This window comes from Trichomycterus rosablanca, chromosome 20 (genome assembly GCF_030014385.1).
Source record: "Trichomycterus rosablanca isolate fTriRos1 chromosome 20, fTriRos1.hap1, whole genome shotgun sequence".
NCBI lineage: Eukaryota > Metazoa > Chordata > Actinopteri > Siluriformes > Trichomycteridae > Trichomycterus > Trichomycterus rosablanca.
The window spans coordinates 12265162-12284943 of NC_086007.1; the positions used below are offsets into that span (position 1 = coordinate 12265162).

A 19782-nucleotide genomic window follows, 5' to 3' on the forward strand; every position below is an offset into this window, starting at 1 on the left:
CAATATTACAAATGTATTACATTGTATTTTTCTATGTGTAATAGAGGTTATAATATCATGAAGCATGTAAATAAATATATATCTAAAGAAACATGAGTACAGATGCTTACAGATGTTGTACTTCATGGTTGTATCCACTGTTACTTTTATAGGCAGGTATTACTCCAAATGAAACTTATTGTGACTAATCACCTGATTAATATGATAACCCATATCTATCCTGATTAGAATTGTTTGTTTAGGAATAACAGTGCCCCAACCACAAGACATTAGGGGTCATGATTTGTTAAATATGACAATGATGCAGACTATACACCGATCAGCCATAACATTAAAACCACCTCCTTGTTTCTACACTCACTGTCTATTTTATCAACCCCACTTACCATATAGAAGCACTTTGTAGTTCTACAATTACTGACTGTAGTCCATCTATTTCTACATTCTTTTTTAGCCCCCTTTTACATTGTTCTTCAATGGTCAGGATCACCACAGAGCAGGTATTATTTCGGTGGTGGATCATTCTCAGCACTGCAGTGACACTGACATGGTGGTGGTGTGTTAGTGTGTGTTGTGCTGGTATGAGTGGATCAGACACAGCAGCGCGGCTGGAGTTTTAAATACCATGTCCACTCACTATCCACTCTATTAGACACTCCTACCTAGTTGGTCCACCTAGTAGATGTAAAGTCAGAGACGATCGCTCATCTATTGCTGCTGTTTGAGCTGGTCATCTTCTAGACCTTCATCATTGGTCACAGGATGCTGCCTACTGGGTGCTGTTGGATGGATATTTTTGGGTTGGTGGACTATTCTTAGTCCAGCAGTGACAGTGAGGTATTTAAAAACTCCAGCAGTGCTGCTGTGTCTGATCCACTCATAACAGCACAACACACACTAACACACCACCACCATGTCAGTGTCACTGCAGTGCTGAGAATGATCCACCACCTAAATAATACCTATACTCTGTAGTGGTCCTGTGGGAGTCCTGACCATTGTAGAACTACAAAGTGCTTCTATGTGGTAAGTGGAGCTGATAAATTGGACAGTGAGTGTAGAAACAAGGAGGTGGTTTTACATTAGTCTAAAATACTGTATATGCAGTGCCATGGGACCATGAATCGCATTAACAGGTTTTTTATACATCCTTATAGGACAAAATACCACTCCCAGAACCAATTGACGTTGCGTTTCAGGGTACCACTGTACAATTTAGAAAATGTGTTTATTTATAGCTTTTTATAGCCAAAGTTTGCTACCTGTTGAGCTTCATTGTAAAGTCCACCCTCAAATCTCACACAAATCTCACACCCTCGACTCTTAACACTGCTTTTTAATTTGTTTTTTCCCCCAACAATAACCAAAAGAATATATTTAAGTTTTTCTGACATCAACAGTAATGTCTTAAGCCTGAATAGTATCCAAAATAAATTAAGTAATACCGCTTAAGCTAAATGTAAGCTTTCCCAACAATATATTATTCAGGCCTAAATACCAAGCAAATACATCAACAGAATAAACACAAACAATAACAAGCATAATAACATAAACAATGATCAGTAACCAGAAACAGACTAGCATAATAAAAAAACAAAAATGTTGGACAATATCCATTGAGAACCATCTTAGAAATACTGGCTAGTGGTCAGCAGATATATCAGGAACATCATAAATCACAACAAACCAACATAACCAGTATGAATAAAGAAAAAATAAATGTTGGTGGGGTGGCATGGTGGCTCAGTGGGTAGCACTGTCGCCTCACAGCAAGCAGGTCCTGGGTTCGATCCACAGGTGGGACGGTCCGGGTCCTTTCTCTGTGGAGTTTGCATGTTCTCCCCGTGTCTGCGTTGGTTTCCTCCCACAGTCCAAAAACATGCAGTCAAGTTAATTGGAGATACAAAATTGCCCTATATGTGTGTGTGTGTGTGTGTGTGTGTGTGTGTGGGTGTGGGTGTGGGTGTGGGTGTGTGTGGGTGGGTGTGTGGGTGTGGGGGTGTGTGTGGGGGTGTGTGTGTGTGTGTGTGTGGGTGTGTGTGTGTGTGTGGGTGGGTGTCTGTGTCTGTCCTTCGATAGACTGGCGCAACGTCCAGGGGATGTCTTGCGCCCATTGAAAAGCTGGGATAGACTCGAGCACCCCCCGCGACCCTGATTGGATAAGCGGTTAAGAAAGTGAGTGAGTAAATGCTCGTCTATTTAAGCTGATCTGAACTTTTATTTTGAAAATCATTGTAATCTTAGCTGCATAGTCGCTGAGTTCACATGCTGCGTTAGTGACGTGTTCTAGTGGGCGGGATTAGACTGAGAGAGTTTTCCCGGGATTTCTGACCTGCCTGAGGTAATGAGCTACACTGCTAACAAGCTACGCTGCTTATATACTGTTTTCTTTTCTAATATTTTATTATCTGGTTAAATACGTGTTTTATCGTCTTATGTCTATTTTACTCTTTTAAACTCGGCATAATTTGCTCAAGTTTTGTCGTTTCTCTGGAGCTCGCTGTGTTTTGGTAGTTAGCTAGCATTGCTATTAGCTTGTTTATTAGCATGTCGAGCTAGCTGCATGTAAGAAAACATTTCCAGTAAATGAGGTTAAACACTAATTTTTGTTGTTGTTGAGTTTATGTGATGTAATACTTAACTGTATGTTTTATTTTTAATTATATTGTTGATATAAGTTTGTCAAAAAGACTTAACTTTTTAGCGTTATAACAGCTCCCGTTTAAACGCTTTTCTATTAGCAATGTACGTTACATTGCTTATATCTAAATAAATATATTCTATTCTTTTTGGTTTGTATAACTGTTGTATTTACTTTGTTTTACTTTTATAAATATAAGCATAACTGTAGTACAGGAGTGTCTAACTTTTTTCCAGAGAGGGCCAGACGTGAAACATTAAACATAAGTAATTAAGGGCGAGTTACTCTTTGCCCAAACTATGTTTATTTATCATTATTAAAATATAATAATAAAAAAACCTCTGCATAACATATAGCCATCCCAAAAGTTTCATAATCTGTTAAAATGCATTTAGTTAAGACAGCTGTGAGTAAAATCTATTTATTTAATGTTTATTATTTATTTTCAAGTTTAAATCAGATTTTTTAGGACAAACAGGTTTCAGGTTAAACATTTTATTTTTAATATATTTTTTAAATATTTTATTTAAGTTATCAAACAGGAACAACAATGAACATTAACAAAAAAATCCACACTATACATAAGTAATGAATTTTTTAAAAAATAGACTAATTACTATTAATAATAATAAAAAAAGAATTAGATAAAAAAAAAAAAAATCAGATTATGGCCTCTTAAGAACATCCATAAATGCCTTCCAAACTTATTTTTAATATTTAAGGAAACTTTACAGATTTTATTTTTCAGACTTTTATGTGCATTATAAAAATTATTTTATTTAGAAATAAACTTTTTTTAAAATGTTCATGAATTTAAGAATTTATACATAACATCTAACACCCAAAACATCTTTATATCTAAATTGTTATGTAACATCGTGTTCATTGATTACCTGTGTGTCTGGTTAATCTAGGAGTTTTAAGCATTAATTATTTTAAGTTGTTAAAGCATCGTGTTTAGTTAAGACCGTAGTGTAGGGCTATTTAACCCTTCATTTTTTACCCTTACATTCACACAGGCGGGCGGCACAGTGGCTAAGTGGGTAGCACTGTTTCCTCCTGGGTCGGTCCTGGGTTCGATCCCCAGGTGGGGCGGTCCGGGTCCTTTCTGTGTGGAGTTTGCATGTTCTCCCCGTGTCTGCGTGGGTTTCCTACGGGTGCTCCGGTTTCCTCCCGCAGTCCAAAGACATGCAAGTGAGGTGAATTGGAGACACTAAATTGTCCATGACTGTGTTTGATATAACCTTGTGAATTGATGAATCTTGTGTAACGAGTAACTACTTGTCATGGATGTAATCGAAGGGTGTAAAACATGACGTTAAAATCCAAACAAACATTTTATTTAGACATGAGTTGCTTTAAAATGTATTGAAACTAAACATTAATTTAAGAATTTATACATAACATCTAACACCCAAAACATCTTTACAGCTTAATTGTTATGTAACATCGTGTTCATTGATTACCTGTGTGTCTGGTTAACCTAGGAGTTTTAACCCTTTAACGTTCTGCTCAACATTTTGGTAGAGCACATTTTGAGTCACTATATCTTATTGAAAAGTTGTTGAACTTAACTCAAACTGATAGTGCTATATCTACCATTCGGTAGAGGTATGTTATGCAAAAAAAATCCACTAGGGGTCACTGTGTCTTTCAATAGTATGCCGTTTCAGTTCACCTCCATAGCCGAAGTGGGCTACCAGTAAAACAAGCCACCCATTCGGACGTTTTTTGGCCAAATTTTCAAAGGTAAGCATATTTTCTGTGCACATTGTAGTTTCAGAGGTTTTAATGATCAGAATGATGTAACTTTATACAGCATAAATATGTTTTATAAGGGTCAAATAATTTTTTAAAACATATGTGACCAAATGGTTGAATTGACTCTTTAGGGTAAAAGTGTATATGCTTAGCTATAGTAATTAGAACCAACTTCTTGCTTTGAAATAAAAATCTCTGATCATTCATATTTTGTTCATGTGACACATTTATTGTTATTCCATGAAATATATTTAAATCTATTTATTTGACAAATTTTGACACATACAAGGAAATTGGTTGTAACAAATTGTATGCTAACTTTTTTTTTTTTTTTTTTTTTTTTTTACAAATAATAGATGGACACGAAAATATTTTATGGTGCAAGACCACGCTCTGTCCTAGCCCTCATACCAGAAAATCCTCAAGAGTCTGATGGTGATCTGAGTGATGACGATGACCAAATAGAGGATCCTGATTATCTGCCCACACAAACAGAAGACTCTGGAGAAACATCTTTTGAGTCCATGGATGAAGAGGACATAGTCTCAACAAGTTCATCTTCTAAACCGCCACCCCGTAAGAAGAAGATGAAAGAGAAAAACTCCCTGAAAACAGTTTCCTTAGAGGAGCCAGAGGACACCAGTGACCCTACTTCACCCCTAGGCCTAAACAAAGGCAGGGAGAAAATCTGGAAACATGAAGACATTGGGACATTCCAGGTTCCTGATTCAAGATTTGAGCCCCCTGATGCTGTAAAGACACCATTCCAGTATTTCAAAACACTCTTCACTGACAAGATGATTGAACATATTGCTCAACAGACCAATCTATACTCTGCCCAAGAGTTGGGGGATCCAATCAAAACTAGTCCACAAGAGATTGAAGAGTTTTTGGCAATACTACTCTTCATGGGTGTTTTCAGCTTCCCATCTATTGAAGACTACTGGCACCATGAGTCACGATTCAGCGTCATAGCTGATATCATGCCACGTAAAAGATTCAGGCTGTTGCGTCGGTTCATTCATTTTAATGACAATCAACAGTGGGATAGCACTCCAGACCGATTTCTTAAAATCCGCCCCCTTTTTGAGATGCTTCGTGAGCAGTGCCTCCTCATTCCATCTACATACAAACAAAGTATTGATGAGGTGATGGTGGCATATAAAGGCACAAGGGCCGGCACTCTTCGCCAGTATATTGCCAACAAACCAGACAAGTGCGGCTTTAAATTGTTCTGCCGAGCCAGCTCATCTGGAATCATCCATGATCTACTGCTCTATCAAGGGGCATCCACATTTTTCAATATTGCCCTAAGTGAGCAGGAGCAAGAGCTGACTCTAGGGGCCAAACTGGTGACAGTTTTGTGCAAAACCATGACGCAACCACAGCTGTCAGTTGTCTTCTGTGACAACTACTTCACCAGCTTTAAGATGATCCAGAATGTACATGCAAACTTGGGTGTCAAATGCATCGGCACTGTCCGATCAAACCGTGTCAGTGGAATACCCTTGATTACAGACCAACAGCTAAGGAAGAAAGGACGTGGAGCTTTCGATTATAGGTCTTCTGATGGTGTGATTGCAGTGAAATGGTTTGACAACAAATGTGTCAACCTTCTGAGCAATGCTTGTGGGATCACACCTCTTTCCACTGTCAAAAGGTGGAGCAAAGTTGACAAGACAAAGATCTCTGTCCCTTGCCCATCACTTATCCCAGCCTACAATGAGCATATGGGAGGCATTGATCTTTCTGACATGCTGGTGCACATGTACAAGACCCCTGCGAAGTCAAGGCGATGGTACTTACCACTGTTTGGATACATTCTTGACCTGTGCGTCTCAAACTCCTGGCTGGTCTACAAGAGAGACTGTGACCTACTGAATGAGAAACCAATACCTCTCAAAAGGTTCCGCCTGGCAGTCGCCCACACTTTGAAGCAAGTCAACAAGACAGCATCCAAGGTTGGCCGACCATCATTCTCTTCTCCACCACCAATGTCTCAGAAGAAACAATATGTCCCAAGACCCACACAACCACAACCAGATGTGCGTTATGACAACTGTGGACACATGCCGCTTCACAGTGTCAAGCGTGGGCGGTGCAACTTCTGTCCAAAGGGTGTGTCAAGGTGGAAGTGTGAGAAATGCAATGTTTTCTTGTGTCTTAATGCAAACCAGCAATGCTTCATAGCATACCACAAGAAATAAATTGGATTCAATGCTGAAAAACCATTAGTGCTGTTGCACATCACACATGAGTATTTCAAAAAAGTCACAAAAGTTAACAAAGTTAGCATGTTACTGCACTTTATTATTGCTTTTTATTGTTGTTGTTACTATTTATTATTGTTTTATTATTATTATTGTTGTTGATGTTATGTTCTGATTTTACTACAAATATGTCTCGGAAGAAACACTACATCCCAAGGCCCTCACAACCAGATGTTATATGACAACCTTGGACACATTCCACTTGTCTAAAAAGTCACAAAAGTTAAGAAAACAAAGAGTTAGCATGTCATTGCCCATTGTTTTTAATATTTTTTGTATTTCTGGTTCATGTTCTGATTTTACCACTGAGTGCCATCTCAACCATTTGGTAGAGGTGTATATTTTGAAAACTGGGGGGTCTATTTAAAAAAAAAACACCAATTGTTTTTATTAATGCCCCAAACAAATAAAAAATGTAAATTAAAAATTTTTCCTTTGCTTTTTTCTTGGTGAGGACATTAAAGGGTTAAGCATGAAGTATTTTAAGTTGTTAATCAAGTTGTTAAACCATCGTGTTTAATCAAGACCATAGTGCGGGGTCATTTAACCCTTCATTTTTACCCTTACATTCACACAGGCCAGGATAAGTTGAATTTAAGTTGAATTACTTGTAAATAGCACGTTGGACCTGTTATTTACAACTAGATCTCATGTTAAAGAATATCAATGCATTTGGGATTCAATTGAGTTTAGTTTCAAGCAATCAAATTAAAGTAAAAAAGACTATAATTAAAATGAAATAAATGACTACCACTGTATGTATTGTTGCTTTCATTTTGATTGATGTGCCTTTGGCACTTGCTCAGATTACATAAAACATATGAGTTCCAGTTATCTTTATTATTTATAATATATGAGATGAACTTAAGTTATTAATTTTAAAGTCTAACATGAAGCTGCTGTGCTCAAGCATTCTTACTTTATTTCTTAATTATTATCTCACATGTATTGTCATGGTATTATACTAATAGTGTGTATTATTTCTATTGCTTAGCTAACCAATTTGTTTACTGTTATCGCTTGTTTTTCCTTATAACAGGTTATTTTTCTTGTAAAAAGACAGAGAGAGAGAGGTTCGCACTCAGAGAGAGAGAGTGGGGGGACAGCGGAGGGATGCCGCCTGTGTCGGAAACAGAGCCGGAGCTGGGGCACGGTGAAAACCTGAAAAAGACAGACTACTTGTGCCCCATCTGTTTGGAAATCTTTCTGGAGCCTGTCACACTGCCATGTTCTCATACATTCTGCAAACCCTGCTTCCTGGAGACAGTGGATAAGGCTAATATATGCTGTCCACTCTGCCGAAAGCGAGTGTCCACCTGGGCCAGACTTAATGGAAGAAACAAGACACTAGTGAATGTAGAGCTGTGGAAACGTATCCAGGAGGCTTTCCCAACTCACTGTGAGCGCAGGTTAAATGGAATCGATGATGATGAAGAAGTAAATCGTAAGTGCTTATGCTTGGGTGTTTTTGGCAGTTTGCTTTGCATGCAGCATACTTGCATTAATACTAGTAATACTAGGCCGATAGTACAGATGTCTAGGCTACCCCTTATATACACAGTTAATTGATTAATGCTATGTTTAGTCCAGTGCACATGTGCATGTTACCTGTGTATTCAGCAGCAAATCACCAGATATGTGCTGTGTCTTCACCTTGTCTCCTCTTACAGCATTGCTTCCAATGCCCAAGGTTTGCCAACCGGGAGAGCTCAGACAAGAGTATGAGGACCAGATAAACAAGGTTAGAACAAATGTAGATTCCTTCTGCACTCTGTGTATCCAGAACAGTTATTATCAAGATGTTCTAATACATCAAATCAAGACGTCGTTCTTGTCACTGTTTTGAATGTTTGTACAATTGTGCTTTTGCATTGCTTACACTTTTTTCTTTTTGTTTACTGCTAAGAGATTTAAACTGAGGTACTTTTGTTAACATCGTCCTGTGTTCTTGTGTTTGTTTGTGCACATGATGTTCTTGTTAATTAAGTTTCCTTACTGTAATATAACCCTTTCATTGAATGAACAGAGTACTATAACAAACTGTTCTCCTTCCTTCAGTTTGTAGAAGAAAAACGAGCTCTTGAGGAGGCAGAAAGAAGAGCCAGCGAAGAGTACATCCAACGCCTTCTGGCTGAAGAAGAGGAGCGAGTGGCTGAGGAGAGAAAGAGGCAGGAAGAAAGGCAGCTGAAGGACGATGAGATATTAGCAAGACTACTCAGTAAAGAGCTGGTGAGTATGAAACAGGCTCTACTATGTAACCTATTTGTTAAACCAGCTTTCACATAATCAGGTTTTTGTGTCATTGTTGATATTAGGGTTAAGAATGAATCCTCTTTTTTTAAAGAGATTTACTAAATCTAAAGCTAAACATATCTATCACATCTGTGTGTACACCATCATTTGAATGTAGGGATGCAAATTATGCCCGCTTCTTCTAATCAGTAACCGACAAGCTTATAGAGTGAGGAAGAGAGCTCTGTATCTATGAATTGCAGCTGTTGGATGAATTAAAAATGACATTTTTTAATGACCAATGACGCATGAATTTAAATGACACTTTACTCAACAGCATAAATCAAAACAGTGACGTCACTTATTGGTTAAGCGAGATTCCTGTGAGATACGCTAATTGGTATTTTACATGGGATTATTCATTAGTTTGTGTTGTTTGTATTGGCGCAAAGCAAATCCCTCTTTAGTCAGTGAGAAATCAAACAAAACATTACCAAAGACTCAACCCACCCAGACTGTTTGTCCCCCTCCCATCAGGAAAAAGAAACAGGACAATTTAGACTTAAGAACAATTAAGAACAGCTTTTCCCAGAGCTGTAGCCACTATTACACCTCCACCCCACACACTCGCACCCATAGCTGCTGAGACAACAAATTAAACTGTTTTGAACCCTGCCCCTCCCCAAGCTGCTATTTAATACACAGATCACTTTACATTCTCTCTATATATGCTATTTGTATAGTAATAATTACTACCTGTTTGTGATGTATCGAGTTTTTTTTATTGTGCTGTACCGAGTGTGTTAGTTTTTTGTACTTTCTTATATATTTAAATATTTGTATCTTATTTTTATTTTATTATTGCTGCTGGTCTCACTGAGAGCTACCAGACAAAGTTTTGTTGTATAACCACAATGACAATAAAGTCCATCCATCCATCCATTCATCCCTCCATCCATCCATCTATCTAAACAAGCTGAAGTAACTTTTTAACAAGACATGTTCAGATGATATTTAAATCATAATGTATTCGAACCCTTTAACTTTTGGCACATTTTGTGTGAATTTGATTATGAATGGAGATAATTGCCGTTTCTTTAAACCTTCATTTAATCTTATACAAGCCAAAATGACAACACAAGTTTTTTTTTGTTAAATGATTAACAATTCAGTTGGCTGTGGCGACCCCTAGTGGGAGCATCTGAAAGGAATCGTTCATTCATATGGAGTTAGTAAAGTTGACCTTGAACAGGCAGTGGAGGTGGCTATAGTGATTTGAACATTTGCAGTTAAGCTACCATCTCTGAAGTATTAATGTATTATAAAGAGGGCATCAGTAAATGGGACAGCTGTAAGAACATATGGAAAAGATTTACAATAGACTTTTAGATGTCTTTGAAGTTAAAAACTTTAAACTTTTAATCTAATTAGTACATAGATTCTACAAAATCTAAATACATTTCTCTTAATTTGCCCCTCTTTTGATTTAGACCCACTATCCAACAGCTTAATTATCTATTAATAAGTGAGTTTTTTTTTATATTTTATCCTCAGCATAATAGACTGCTGTACCACCTGAGCAGCAGCTTAAAGACAGATGCACTATTTACAATTAAGGAATTCATTTTCACTGTTCAGTGACCAGTAATTAGACCTGCTATAAAATCTAGAATGCACATTTATAAGGCAAATAAAATAATAAAACGTTTATTACACTGCTAAATGTTTTGTTTTTTTTAGAAAAAGTATTGATGTATACTGTATAACAGCATGTAAAAGAGCAGTGATGGCTTCAGCTTATACAAAATAACCTATACATACAGAGCCCTTGTCAGTGATTTTGTTGTTGTTGTTAAATTCTTTTGGTTGTGCAGAACTCAAGTCCTGTTTCAGAATCTCAGAGAAATGTTAAAGTGATCGATGCCACCCCTGCCAAGAAAAAGAAACCATGTGTTGGACACATTGAAAAGTGAGTAGTTCTTAGTTTTCTGCATGTTATATTTGCACTTATTTGCATATTATTCCATAATGATCTTCCACTAATAATGTTTTGTTATCTATTTTCCTCTAATGCTTTAGGTACCTGTGCCAGCTGCCTCATGCACAGCCTCACATAGAAAATAAACCATCCTCCAGTCTCTTGGACAATAAGGTACACCCTAACTTTAAATTTGTAAACTTACTAATAGTGACAAAGTGACAAAGCAACAGTAATTTAACAATACAAGGGATTTATTATTGATGCAGCGTCTATACTACAAAGTAAAATGTTCCCTAGCAAATTAATAGTCAATTAATAAATCAGCTAATAAATTAATGAGAAACAGCAACATGAGATTTTTGCCACCAGAAAATAGGTCCCTTCTGTTGGGCCATACCAGCCATAGCCTCCATGCTTTTAGAAGTCAGTGGGTCTTAGTGGGCCGACAACTTGTTGGGTGTTTGTAGAATGTCCTTCCTTAGGCCACTGTTTACGAGTACTCACCATGGCTGCCTGTTAGCACCCCTTGCTGTTTTGAAGGTCTTTTAACCTATTAGTCTGGCTATAACAATTTGGCTCTTATTAAAGTTGCATAGGTCTTTATGATGTTAATATCTGCTGCTTTCAGGACATGTACTACAATAAACTACATCAGCTTAACATTTATTATGTCTGGTAATGACATCAATAGGGATGTCCCGATCACGTTTTTTTGTTCCTGATCATTAATTTTAATCCCGATCCGATACCGAGTCTCAAACCGATACTTGTATTTTCTAGATATTGTCTAGATAGGAACTAGATAATACTGTTCACACAGTGCACACTTCAAGTACATTACAGTTATTCAAATTAATCCAATGTATATGTTTAACAACTGAATAGCTCTGCAGTGCTGTAGGAAAAAAATTGCCTGCATCCAAGCTACTGCTACTACAAAATAAAAGTAAACAAACTTAGTGCAGCATTGTAGTAGTAAAACTAGAACACTCAAAATGAAGTGAAGGTTCTTTTTGAGGAAAATCAGCATCTCTGCTGTGTTAGCGGACAGCCGGTTCCTCTTCTCATCATATAATAATAAACTCGCTGTATTCGACTGAGTGTTTATTTTTTAGGTGCCGTATCAAATTGGTAGATCGTTTGGTTAAATGATATCTGGTTTGTTTATGAGCCACCGTACTTGTAGGCGTGTTGTAACTAAGCCAGTCAGAGTGCTTGATACTGAGATGTCGTTCAGTCTTGTAACATGGTAAAGCTGTTTTCATACTCGGATTAAAAGTTATTGTTTTGTAAACCAGTGTGATCCTTGACTCGCACACCATATAAATAGTAAAATTCTACAGCAATGAACGCAGCTCTGCTCCTACCGCCTCGTGAAACGCTCGCATTGCAGACATTACACTTCGCTGTTGGACTCTCCGTTTACGACACCTGCTTGACCGCTGACGTAAAACGAAGGATCGGGCTTAGTAAAGCCGATACCGATCAGTTAAAAAATGCCTTGATCGGGCCCGATTCCGATCTTTGAGATCGGATCGGGACATCCCTAGACATCAACAATTAGTACAAGTTAGGCATTATCTTTATAGACTTCTATAGCACCAAGATAAGTGCTCTTCCAACCAAAGCTCTATGATGATAAGTTATTTAACGAGACTTGTGGCTTTTATAGTTTTATCTACATGCTGTCTGGGTTATTTAAAAGTAGCGATGCTACCACAACACAACTTTGTAACTTAAAGACTTGGAAAAATATATTGCTAATTGTTCTGTACTTAGAAACATACTGTGAGAAATCTTGTTCATCAGCCTATTCTTTTACAGGAAAACATTTTGAACGCCTCAGCCACATTTTCTCCCAGCTCTAATGGCCTTTCCAGTCTCGAAATACCTTTACAGGAGTACAGTGAGAACTCTATTTCAGTCTTTGAGCCAGACGCTACAAAACAGCTTTCTAATGCTGCTCACACATCTGTTTCCTTTAAAAGAAAGACTGTAGATAATGAGCAAATAGAAGAATCTGACCTCTATAAGAGGCCCTGTTTTTCCTTACCGTCGTCGCCTCTACACGAGGATCTCCTGCAGGTGCACGCTCTGCGAGAGGAGGCTGAGAGGAGCCGCTTGCTGCAGGAGGAGGAGGACAGGAGGATGGCACAGCGGCTTCAAAGAGAGCTGGACCGCGAGAACGCTGTGAACCGCAGGAAAGGCTCGGTTGATGGGTATTTACTAAGGCAGAAAACAAGCCCCTCATCCACCAGCAGTACGAGCTCAAGTGACGAAGACAAAAAGTGTAAAGCTGGAATTCCAGCAGCACAGTCCTTCATGGGAAAAGCGGAGGGACGTGCAGTTGCTAGTGGGAAACCTGAAGGGAAAACTCCCAAAAAAAGCCCTGTTTCTACTCAGGTGTCCCCTTTCTCAGCCTTCTCACAGCAGAAGGGCACTAAGCAGACCACCCTTATTGAAATGTTTCCAAACCTGGGTAGCTGAACTCTTAAAACATCCCACATACTGTTAAACTCTCAGATTAAACTTTAGTAGTTAGCATTCATTCTTCATCTCTCCTACTTTTGCATATGTTCAGATTTGTTTATAAGAGATATAATTTAGGTAATTGTTGCAAAAAGGTAATTTTTCTGCATGTTTGTATTCTTTAAGCTACCCTTATATTGGGGGGGGGGGAAGGTTATTAATTAAAAAAAATTAAAACAATGAAAATGGAAAATCTGATTTACATGATCTAAAAGGTTTTAAATCTAAAGTCTATTGGATTACTATAACACCTCATCAATAGGTAGCCATTAAATGCTATGCAGTCAATTTATGGTGTACACAGAGGGGATACTTTCAGTTTATATATTTATTTGGTATGTAGAGGTACATGGTCAACTTTTTAGTGTGTAATGATTAAAAAATAATAACTTATACACATTAATAAAAAAAACAAAGTTCACGGCGCCCAGGTGACGCACCAGGATATTCTGCTAGCACACCAGCGCAGAGATTCTGAACTCCTCGTTTCGAAATTCGACGTTGCCACCGGTCGTCTGGGCGCCATCAGGTGGGCATAATTGGCAATGCCTGCAGCAAATACTAACTGGCCACCGTATCTGCAGGGTAAGGGCCGGACTATGTGTGGGTGGGATCTTCATACGCTGTGTAAGGACCCTAATTGGCAGAAGTGACGTCTGTGCAGAATTCATGGGCGAGAAGAGGCGTGTACAGCGACGTGCTCTCTTTGGATGCAAGTGGGTATCCCTCAGCAGCGGAAGACAAAAATGGGTAAAAAATGCATTAAAAAAAACAGTGGGGTCAAAGTATTAAGACACCACAGATGGGTAACCTTGTTGGCAAACATCTTTTTGACCGGTAATGCATAGTGACTTCTGCAGTTTTACGGTTTCATTTTGACCAATCCGTACCAGCTAACTTCCTTTCTAAGGTTAAAGATAAACAATACAGTCTGATAATCTTGTTCTTTTCATATATCGAGAAGTTATCTTTCTTAACCTATGTATCATCAGTCTGACGCATTTGTTCACATATCACTTACGATTCTATGAACTCAGCTTTTATGGAATTTTTAAATTAATTATGCTGACAGAAATGTATGTGGTTTGCTATAGCTTTAGAGCCTTTATGTTTAGCTGCTGTTTATTTTTCCCTGAACTGTAGGAAGCTGCTTCACCATGATTGCTGCTCCTACTTGTCCAACATCACTTCTAATAAAACAAGGTGCTTCAATAATGTTTTTATGTCCAGCATTAATAAGTGTACCTTAATATATTTGAATGGTCTCTTTAAAAAGTGGCGTAGCGGTAAAAACACAGTGGAACCGGAGCTGGGATCTCATATACATCGTATCATAGCTCAGCTCTGCCTGCTGGCTGGGCTGAGCAGCCACATGAACAACAATTGGCCTGTAAAAACACACACTGGAACCGGAGCTGGGATCTCGAATACATCGTGTCGAATCTCAGCTCTGCCTGCCGGTTGGGTGTTAGTATGTGTTGTGTTGTGCTGGTATGAGTGGATCAGACACAGCAGTGCTGCTGGAGTTTTTTTAATTACCGTGTCCACTCACTGTCCACTCTATTAGACACTCCTACCTAGTTGGTCCACCTTGTAGATGTAAAGAGTTGGTCATCTTCTAGACTTTCATCAGTGGTCACAGGGCGCTGTTGGCTGGATGTTTTTTTGGTTGTGGACTCTTCTCAGTCCAGCAGTGACAGTGAGGTGTTTAAAAACTCCAGCAGCGCTGCTGTGTCTTATCCACTCATACCAGCACAACACACACTAACACACCACCACCATGTCAGTGTCCCTGCAGTGCTGAGAATGACCCACCACCTAAATAATACCTGCTCTGTAGTGGTCCTGGGAGAGTCCTGACCATTGAAGAACAGCGTAAAAGGGGGCTAACAAAGCATGCAGAGAAACAGATGGACTACAGTCAGTAATTGTAGAACTACACCTATATGGTAAGTGGAGCTGATAAAATGGACAGTGAGTGTAGAAACAAGGAGGTGGTTTTAATGTTATGGTTAATCCAGTGATTACTATTAGACAGTTTAGACAGTGTTCCTAATTTGGAATGTAATTCTGGGAAATTAATGTTGCCGACAACCTAATAATGTCCACTCGCTATAGAGGATATGCTTTAATTATTTCAGAGAAGTCTATTTTTAACATGTACTGAACCATCACAAACCCGATTAGTTTTTGCTATGTTTGGTATATGACCTGTGTCAAATAAATATCCCCTATTGCTATTTAAATATCCCAAATATGACAACACTTGGCTTACTTGCGACACTAATAGCGACTGACTCACAAACACATGCTGCTGAGTCGTGCTCACGCACACACACACCAAACAAACTGGCCACATTACAATGCTTTATGCCTCATGGTTATGGTTGCAAGAACTCGAGGTTGTGATCTGTGGGCACAGACACCGTCATATCTCCCACAAGCTGAACATTAGCAATCTACGATTACTGAAGCACTTTGCAATTGGCCACACTGCATTTTATACTAGTTAAAAATTAAGCTCAGTGCTTGTGATCTTGCTTTAGATGATAGTAGTACAACCCCAAATCAGACACAGAGTTTCTTACATTTGCTTTGACTTGTATTTGATTGCAGACAGGATGAACCTGAGATATTTCATGTTTTATCTGCTCGACTTCATTTCATTTTTTAATAAACATCCATACCTGCATTTCAGGCCTGCAACACATTCCAAATAAAGCTGGGACGGTAAAGCATTTACCACTTTGTAATGTTGCCATTCTTTTTCACCACACTTAAAAGACGTTTTGGCACCGAGGATACCAAGTGATTTAGTGTTTTAGTTTTTATTTTGTCTCATTCTTCCTGCAAACACGTCTTAAAATGTGCAACAATACGGGGTCGTCGTTGTCACATTTTTCATTTCAAAATTCTCTATTGGGGACAGGTCAGGACCGCAGGCAGGCCAGTCCAGTACCCGTACCCTCTTCTTCTGCAGCCATGCCTTTGTAATGATCCTCTGACCATCTTTGCTCATCTAAGACTCAACCTCTCCTGGATGCTGCTTTTGTACCAAACCATGATCACCTGTTAACATCACCTGTTTGAAATCACATAATTATTTAGTTTTTTCACCTTATTACTAGCCCTAAATTGCCCCGTCCCAACTTTTTTTTAGAATGTGTTGCAGGCCTGAAATGCAGGAATGGAGGTTTATTAAAAAATGAAATGAAGTTGAGCAGATAAAACATGAAATATCTCAGATTCATCCTGTCTGCAATCGAATAAAAGTCAAAGTAAATGTAAGAAACACTGCATTTTTATTTTATTTGCACTTTCCATACTGTCCCATCTTTTCTGATTTGGGGTTGTATATTAGCATTTAAATATAAATATAAAATACATCACCACCACTTGGATGAAATGCATGGCTCCTGTTGTCTGCACTCTTACATCGAGTGGATTGAGAAAGATCCCTTGACTTTGTAAACACTCGAATGCGTTTTTTAACTAAATTTCCCAAATTGCTACAAAACTATTGAGTCTCTTTATTTAATGGTTTGTATAAGCTGTGACATCAATTGCAGCTGCAAATCTTTTTGAATATGTCTCTACAAGCTTTTCACACTTATATTTGGTCAGTTTGTTTTATTTTTAATGGCAGATCCTTTTAAGTTCAGTCTAATTTGATGCAGACCATCTATAAACTGCCATCTTTGGGTCTCTCCACAGATGTATGATGGGGTTTAAGTCTGGGCCTTGACTGCACTACTAAAAAGCATTTAAAGACCTACCGAGACCTATGGAAGCCTATTCAGGGTTGTTTTGGTTGTATGATTTGGGTCATTGTCTTGTTCAAATTTGAACTGTTGCCCTAGTATCGGTTTGAGGGTGGCTCGGTGGGTAGCACCATCACCATGTTCTTCCCATGTCTGTGTGGGTTCCCTCCGGGAGCTCTGGTTTCCTCCAAGAGTCCAAAGACCTGCAAGGGAGGTGAATTGGAGATCCAAATTTGAACTGTTGCTCTAGTATCGGTTTGAGGGTGGCTCGGTGGGTAGCACCATCACCTTACAGCAAGAAGATCCTGGGTTTGATTCCCAGGTGGAGTCTGGGTCCTTTTTGTGTGGAGTTTGCATGTTCTTCTCATGTCTGTGTGGGTTCCCCCCTGGAGCTCTGCTTTCCCCCCACAGTCCAAAGACCAGGTGAATCGGAGATCCAAATTTAAACTGTTGCTCTAGTCTTGGTTTGAGGGTGGTTTGGTGGGTAGCACTGTCGCCTCACAGCAAGAAGATCCTGGGTTTGATTCCCAGGTGGAGTGGTCTGGGTCCTTTCTGTGTGGAGTTTGCATGTTCTTCTCATGTCTGTGTGACTTTAAGAGTCCAAAGACCTGCAAGGGAGGTGAATTGGAGATACCAAATTGTGATTGTGTTTGACATTAAAGACTTGAACTGATGAATCTTGAAATCATGTTAAAATCATAATAAATAAATAAATATAGTCTGGGTTTGACAAGCTTTGAAGGAGGTTTTCTTAGCCATGTCCCTGTATTTGGCTGCATTAATCTACCCCTTAATTTTTACCACTCTCCCAGTTTTTCCATATCATCTCCTTAGCATGATGCTGCCACCAGCCTGGTTTACCAGAAGGATTGAATGAGCCAGGTGATATGCTGTCTGTTTTTCACCACATACGGTGTTGTTGTTTTTTCCTCATGACATGCCAGGTTACCAGGCTGTCATATGCTTGTTACTCAACAGTAGCATCTTTCTTGCCACTCTTTTGGAAAAACCCTGTCTGTGGAATGCTGCAGGAATGGTTGTTCTAAAAGGTCTAAAAGGTTCTTAGGGTCCTACCTGCTTGACCATTTTTACCAGATGACCTGGTAGGTAGAAGGTGTAAAGCAGGGGTCATCAAACTACGGCCCGCGGGCCGTATACGGGCCGATGCTTTCATTTGACCGGCCCCTTTAACCACAGCAGCAATACATGTTGTCTGGCCCCTGTTCATCTTTAGGAAACAAAAATTGGCCACCTGGAGTCTCTGTAGATTATACGGCAGCGATCCAACGGGTGGCGCTCCAAGCATGGTGGGTTCTGCGAGAGGAGTGATTGTGCGTATCAATAGAGAGATGACTGACCGCAGCCACTGCACTGTGTTGCACAGCAGTTAAATGGAATTGCATTATGAAAATCGTTGTGTCCTGTGTTAATTTTATTAAAACTAATGCTCTTAACTACAGGCAGATTCAGGAATTATTGTCCTGTTTGGACGCGAGGAATGTTGCTTGGTATACGACCTTTGTTTGGAATACGACTCGCGTGCTAGAACTTGTACGGGTCAAAATGAGTCACGACACCGCGCGCTACTCTTGTTTACCTCTCACGAGACAAAGCCACGAGCGTCATTACGCCAGTTGCTACCATTCAGTTAACAACCCGCTCTATAATTTTATAGCTAGAACGTGCTATAACTCTCTGTTCAGGTACTGTACTACAGGTACTATGGTCCCGTTAACGGTGTGCCGTGTTGCTAGGCAACATGAGAGCGAACATAACATTCGCAAACTGTGACACGATTTCTTGTACGAAACACCCGCTTAATGATTAGGATTACTGTTTATATTAATCTGGACATTTTTATGTATAGTACATGACTTCAAATAGTGTTTAACCAAGTTTGTACTTGTTCTTTTCAGTGGCGTATTAATATGGAATGATGTGAGGCTCAGCCAATCACATTTTAGGACCGGAACTATCCGTTTTATGAATTATTTTATACAACCCCATCAACGTATAATATGTCAATAACAATAGGATTTGTTTTTTCATGGGAACGAATTAATCATTTTCCCTTTATTTCTAATGGGAAGAATTTGTTTGGTATGAATCCAAGGATCTGGAATGGATTAAGGACGTATACCGAGGTACCACTGTACCTGTGAGCAGACTTCATCGAAGTTTAAACACCTTAAATCTCCAACCAGATTCAGACTCACTCATCAACACTTATTACGTATTATGACTGGCAGTAACAAATATGGAACCTGATGCTGACTGTCTCGTCAGGCAAAAGCAGACTCACAGTTCACACTGATTTTTGGGGAAACACTGTATGAGTTGGGATAATGGAAATGATTAAAATAAATAAAATGTCTGCATTATCATTATGAAGTAAAATTATACTACAGTTATACACAGCAGAAAATACATCCAGTATACATAGTAAATAGCTTTTTTGGGGGGGTGTTTACTGTTTCATCTGCGGTCCGGCCCCCCGAAACACAAGAACAGTAATTCGGCCCTTAAGTTAAAAAGTTTGAGGACCCCTGGTGTAAAGTTTAGCCAAGCTTCTTTAATTTTAAAATTGAGACCCTGTGATCATGGGAA

At 39.0% G+C, this 19782-nt stretch overlaps 2 protein-coding genes across 2 annotated transcripts; both read left to right on the top strand.

The window, feature by feature from the left end:
- The first annotated feature begins 2303 nt into the window (after positions 1-2303).
- rnf168 (ring finger protein 168) lies at positions 2304-14631 on the top strand. The gene is made up of 7 exons (XM_063017112.1): positions 2304-2341; positions 7712-8116; positions 8343-8413; positions 8731-8901; positions 10779-10873; positions 10984-11056; positions 12710-14631. Exons 2-7 carry the CDS (start codon positions 7786-7788, stop codon positions 13370-13372), a joined length of 1404 nt encoding a protein of 467 aa, XP_062873182.1. The 5' UTR covers positions 2304-2341; positions 7712-7785; the 3' UTR covers positions 13373-14631.
- Positions 4100-7042, top strand: LOC134334506 (piggyBac transposable element-derived protein 3-like). Its single transcript, XM_063016846.1, has 2 exons — positions 4100-4390; positions 4759-7042. Exon 2 carries the CDS (start codon positions 4759-4761, stop codon positions 6607-6609), a length of 1851 nt encoding a protein of 616 aa, XP_062872916.1. The 5' UTR covers positions 4100-4390; the 3' UTR covers positions 6610-7042.
- Positions 14632-19782: the final 5151 nt, after the last annotated feature.

Coding starts and splice junctions, on each gene's coding strand:
- LOC134334506 (XM_063016846.1), top strand. CDS start 4,759: ATGGACACGAAAATATTTTATGGTGCAAGACCACGCTCTGTCCTAGCC.
- rnf168 (XM_063017112.1), top strand. CDS start 7,786: ATGCCGCCTGTGTCGGAAACAGAGCCGGAGCTGGGGCACGGTGAAAAC. Junction 8,414..8,730: donor ATGAGGACCAGATAAACAAG/GTTAGAACAAAT, acceptor TCCTTCCTTCAG/TTTGTAGAAGAAAAACGAGC. Junction 8,902..10,778: donor GACTACTCAGTAAAGAGCTG/GTGAGTATGAAA, acceptor TTGGTTGTGCAG/AACTCAAGTCCTGTTTCAGA.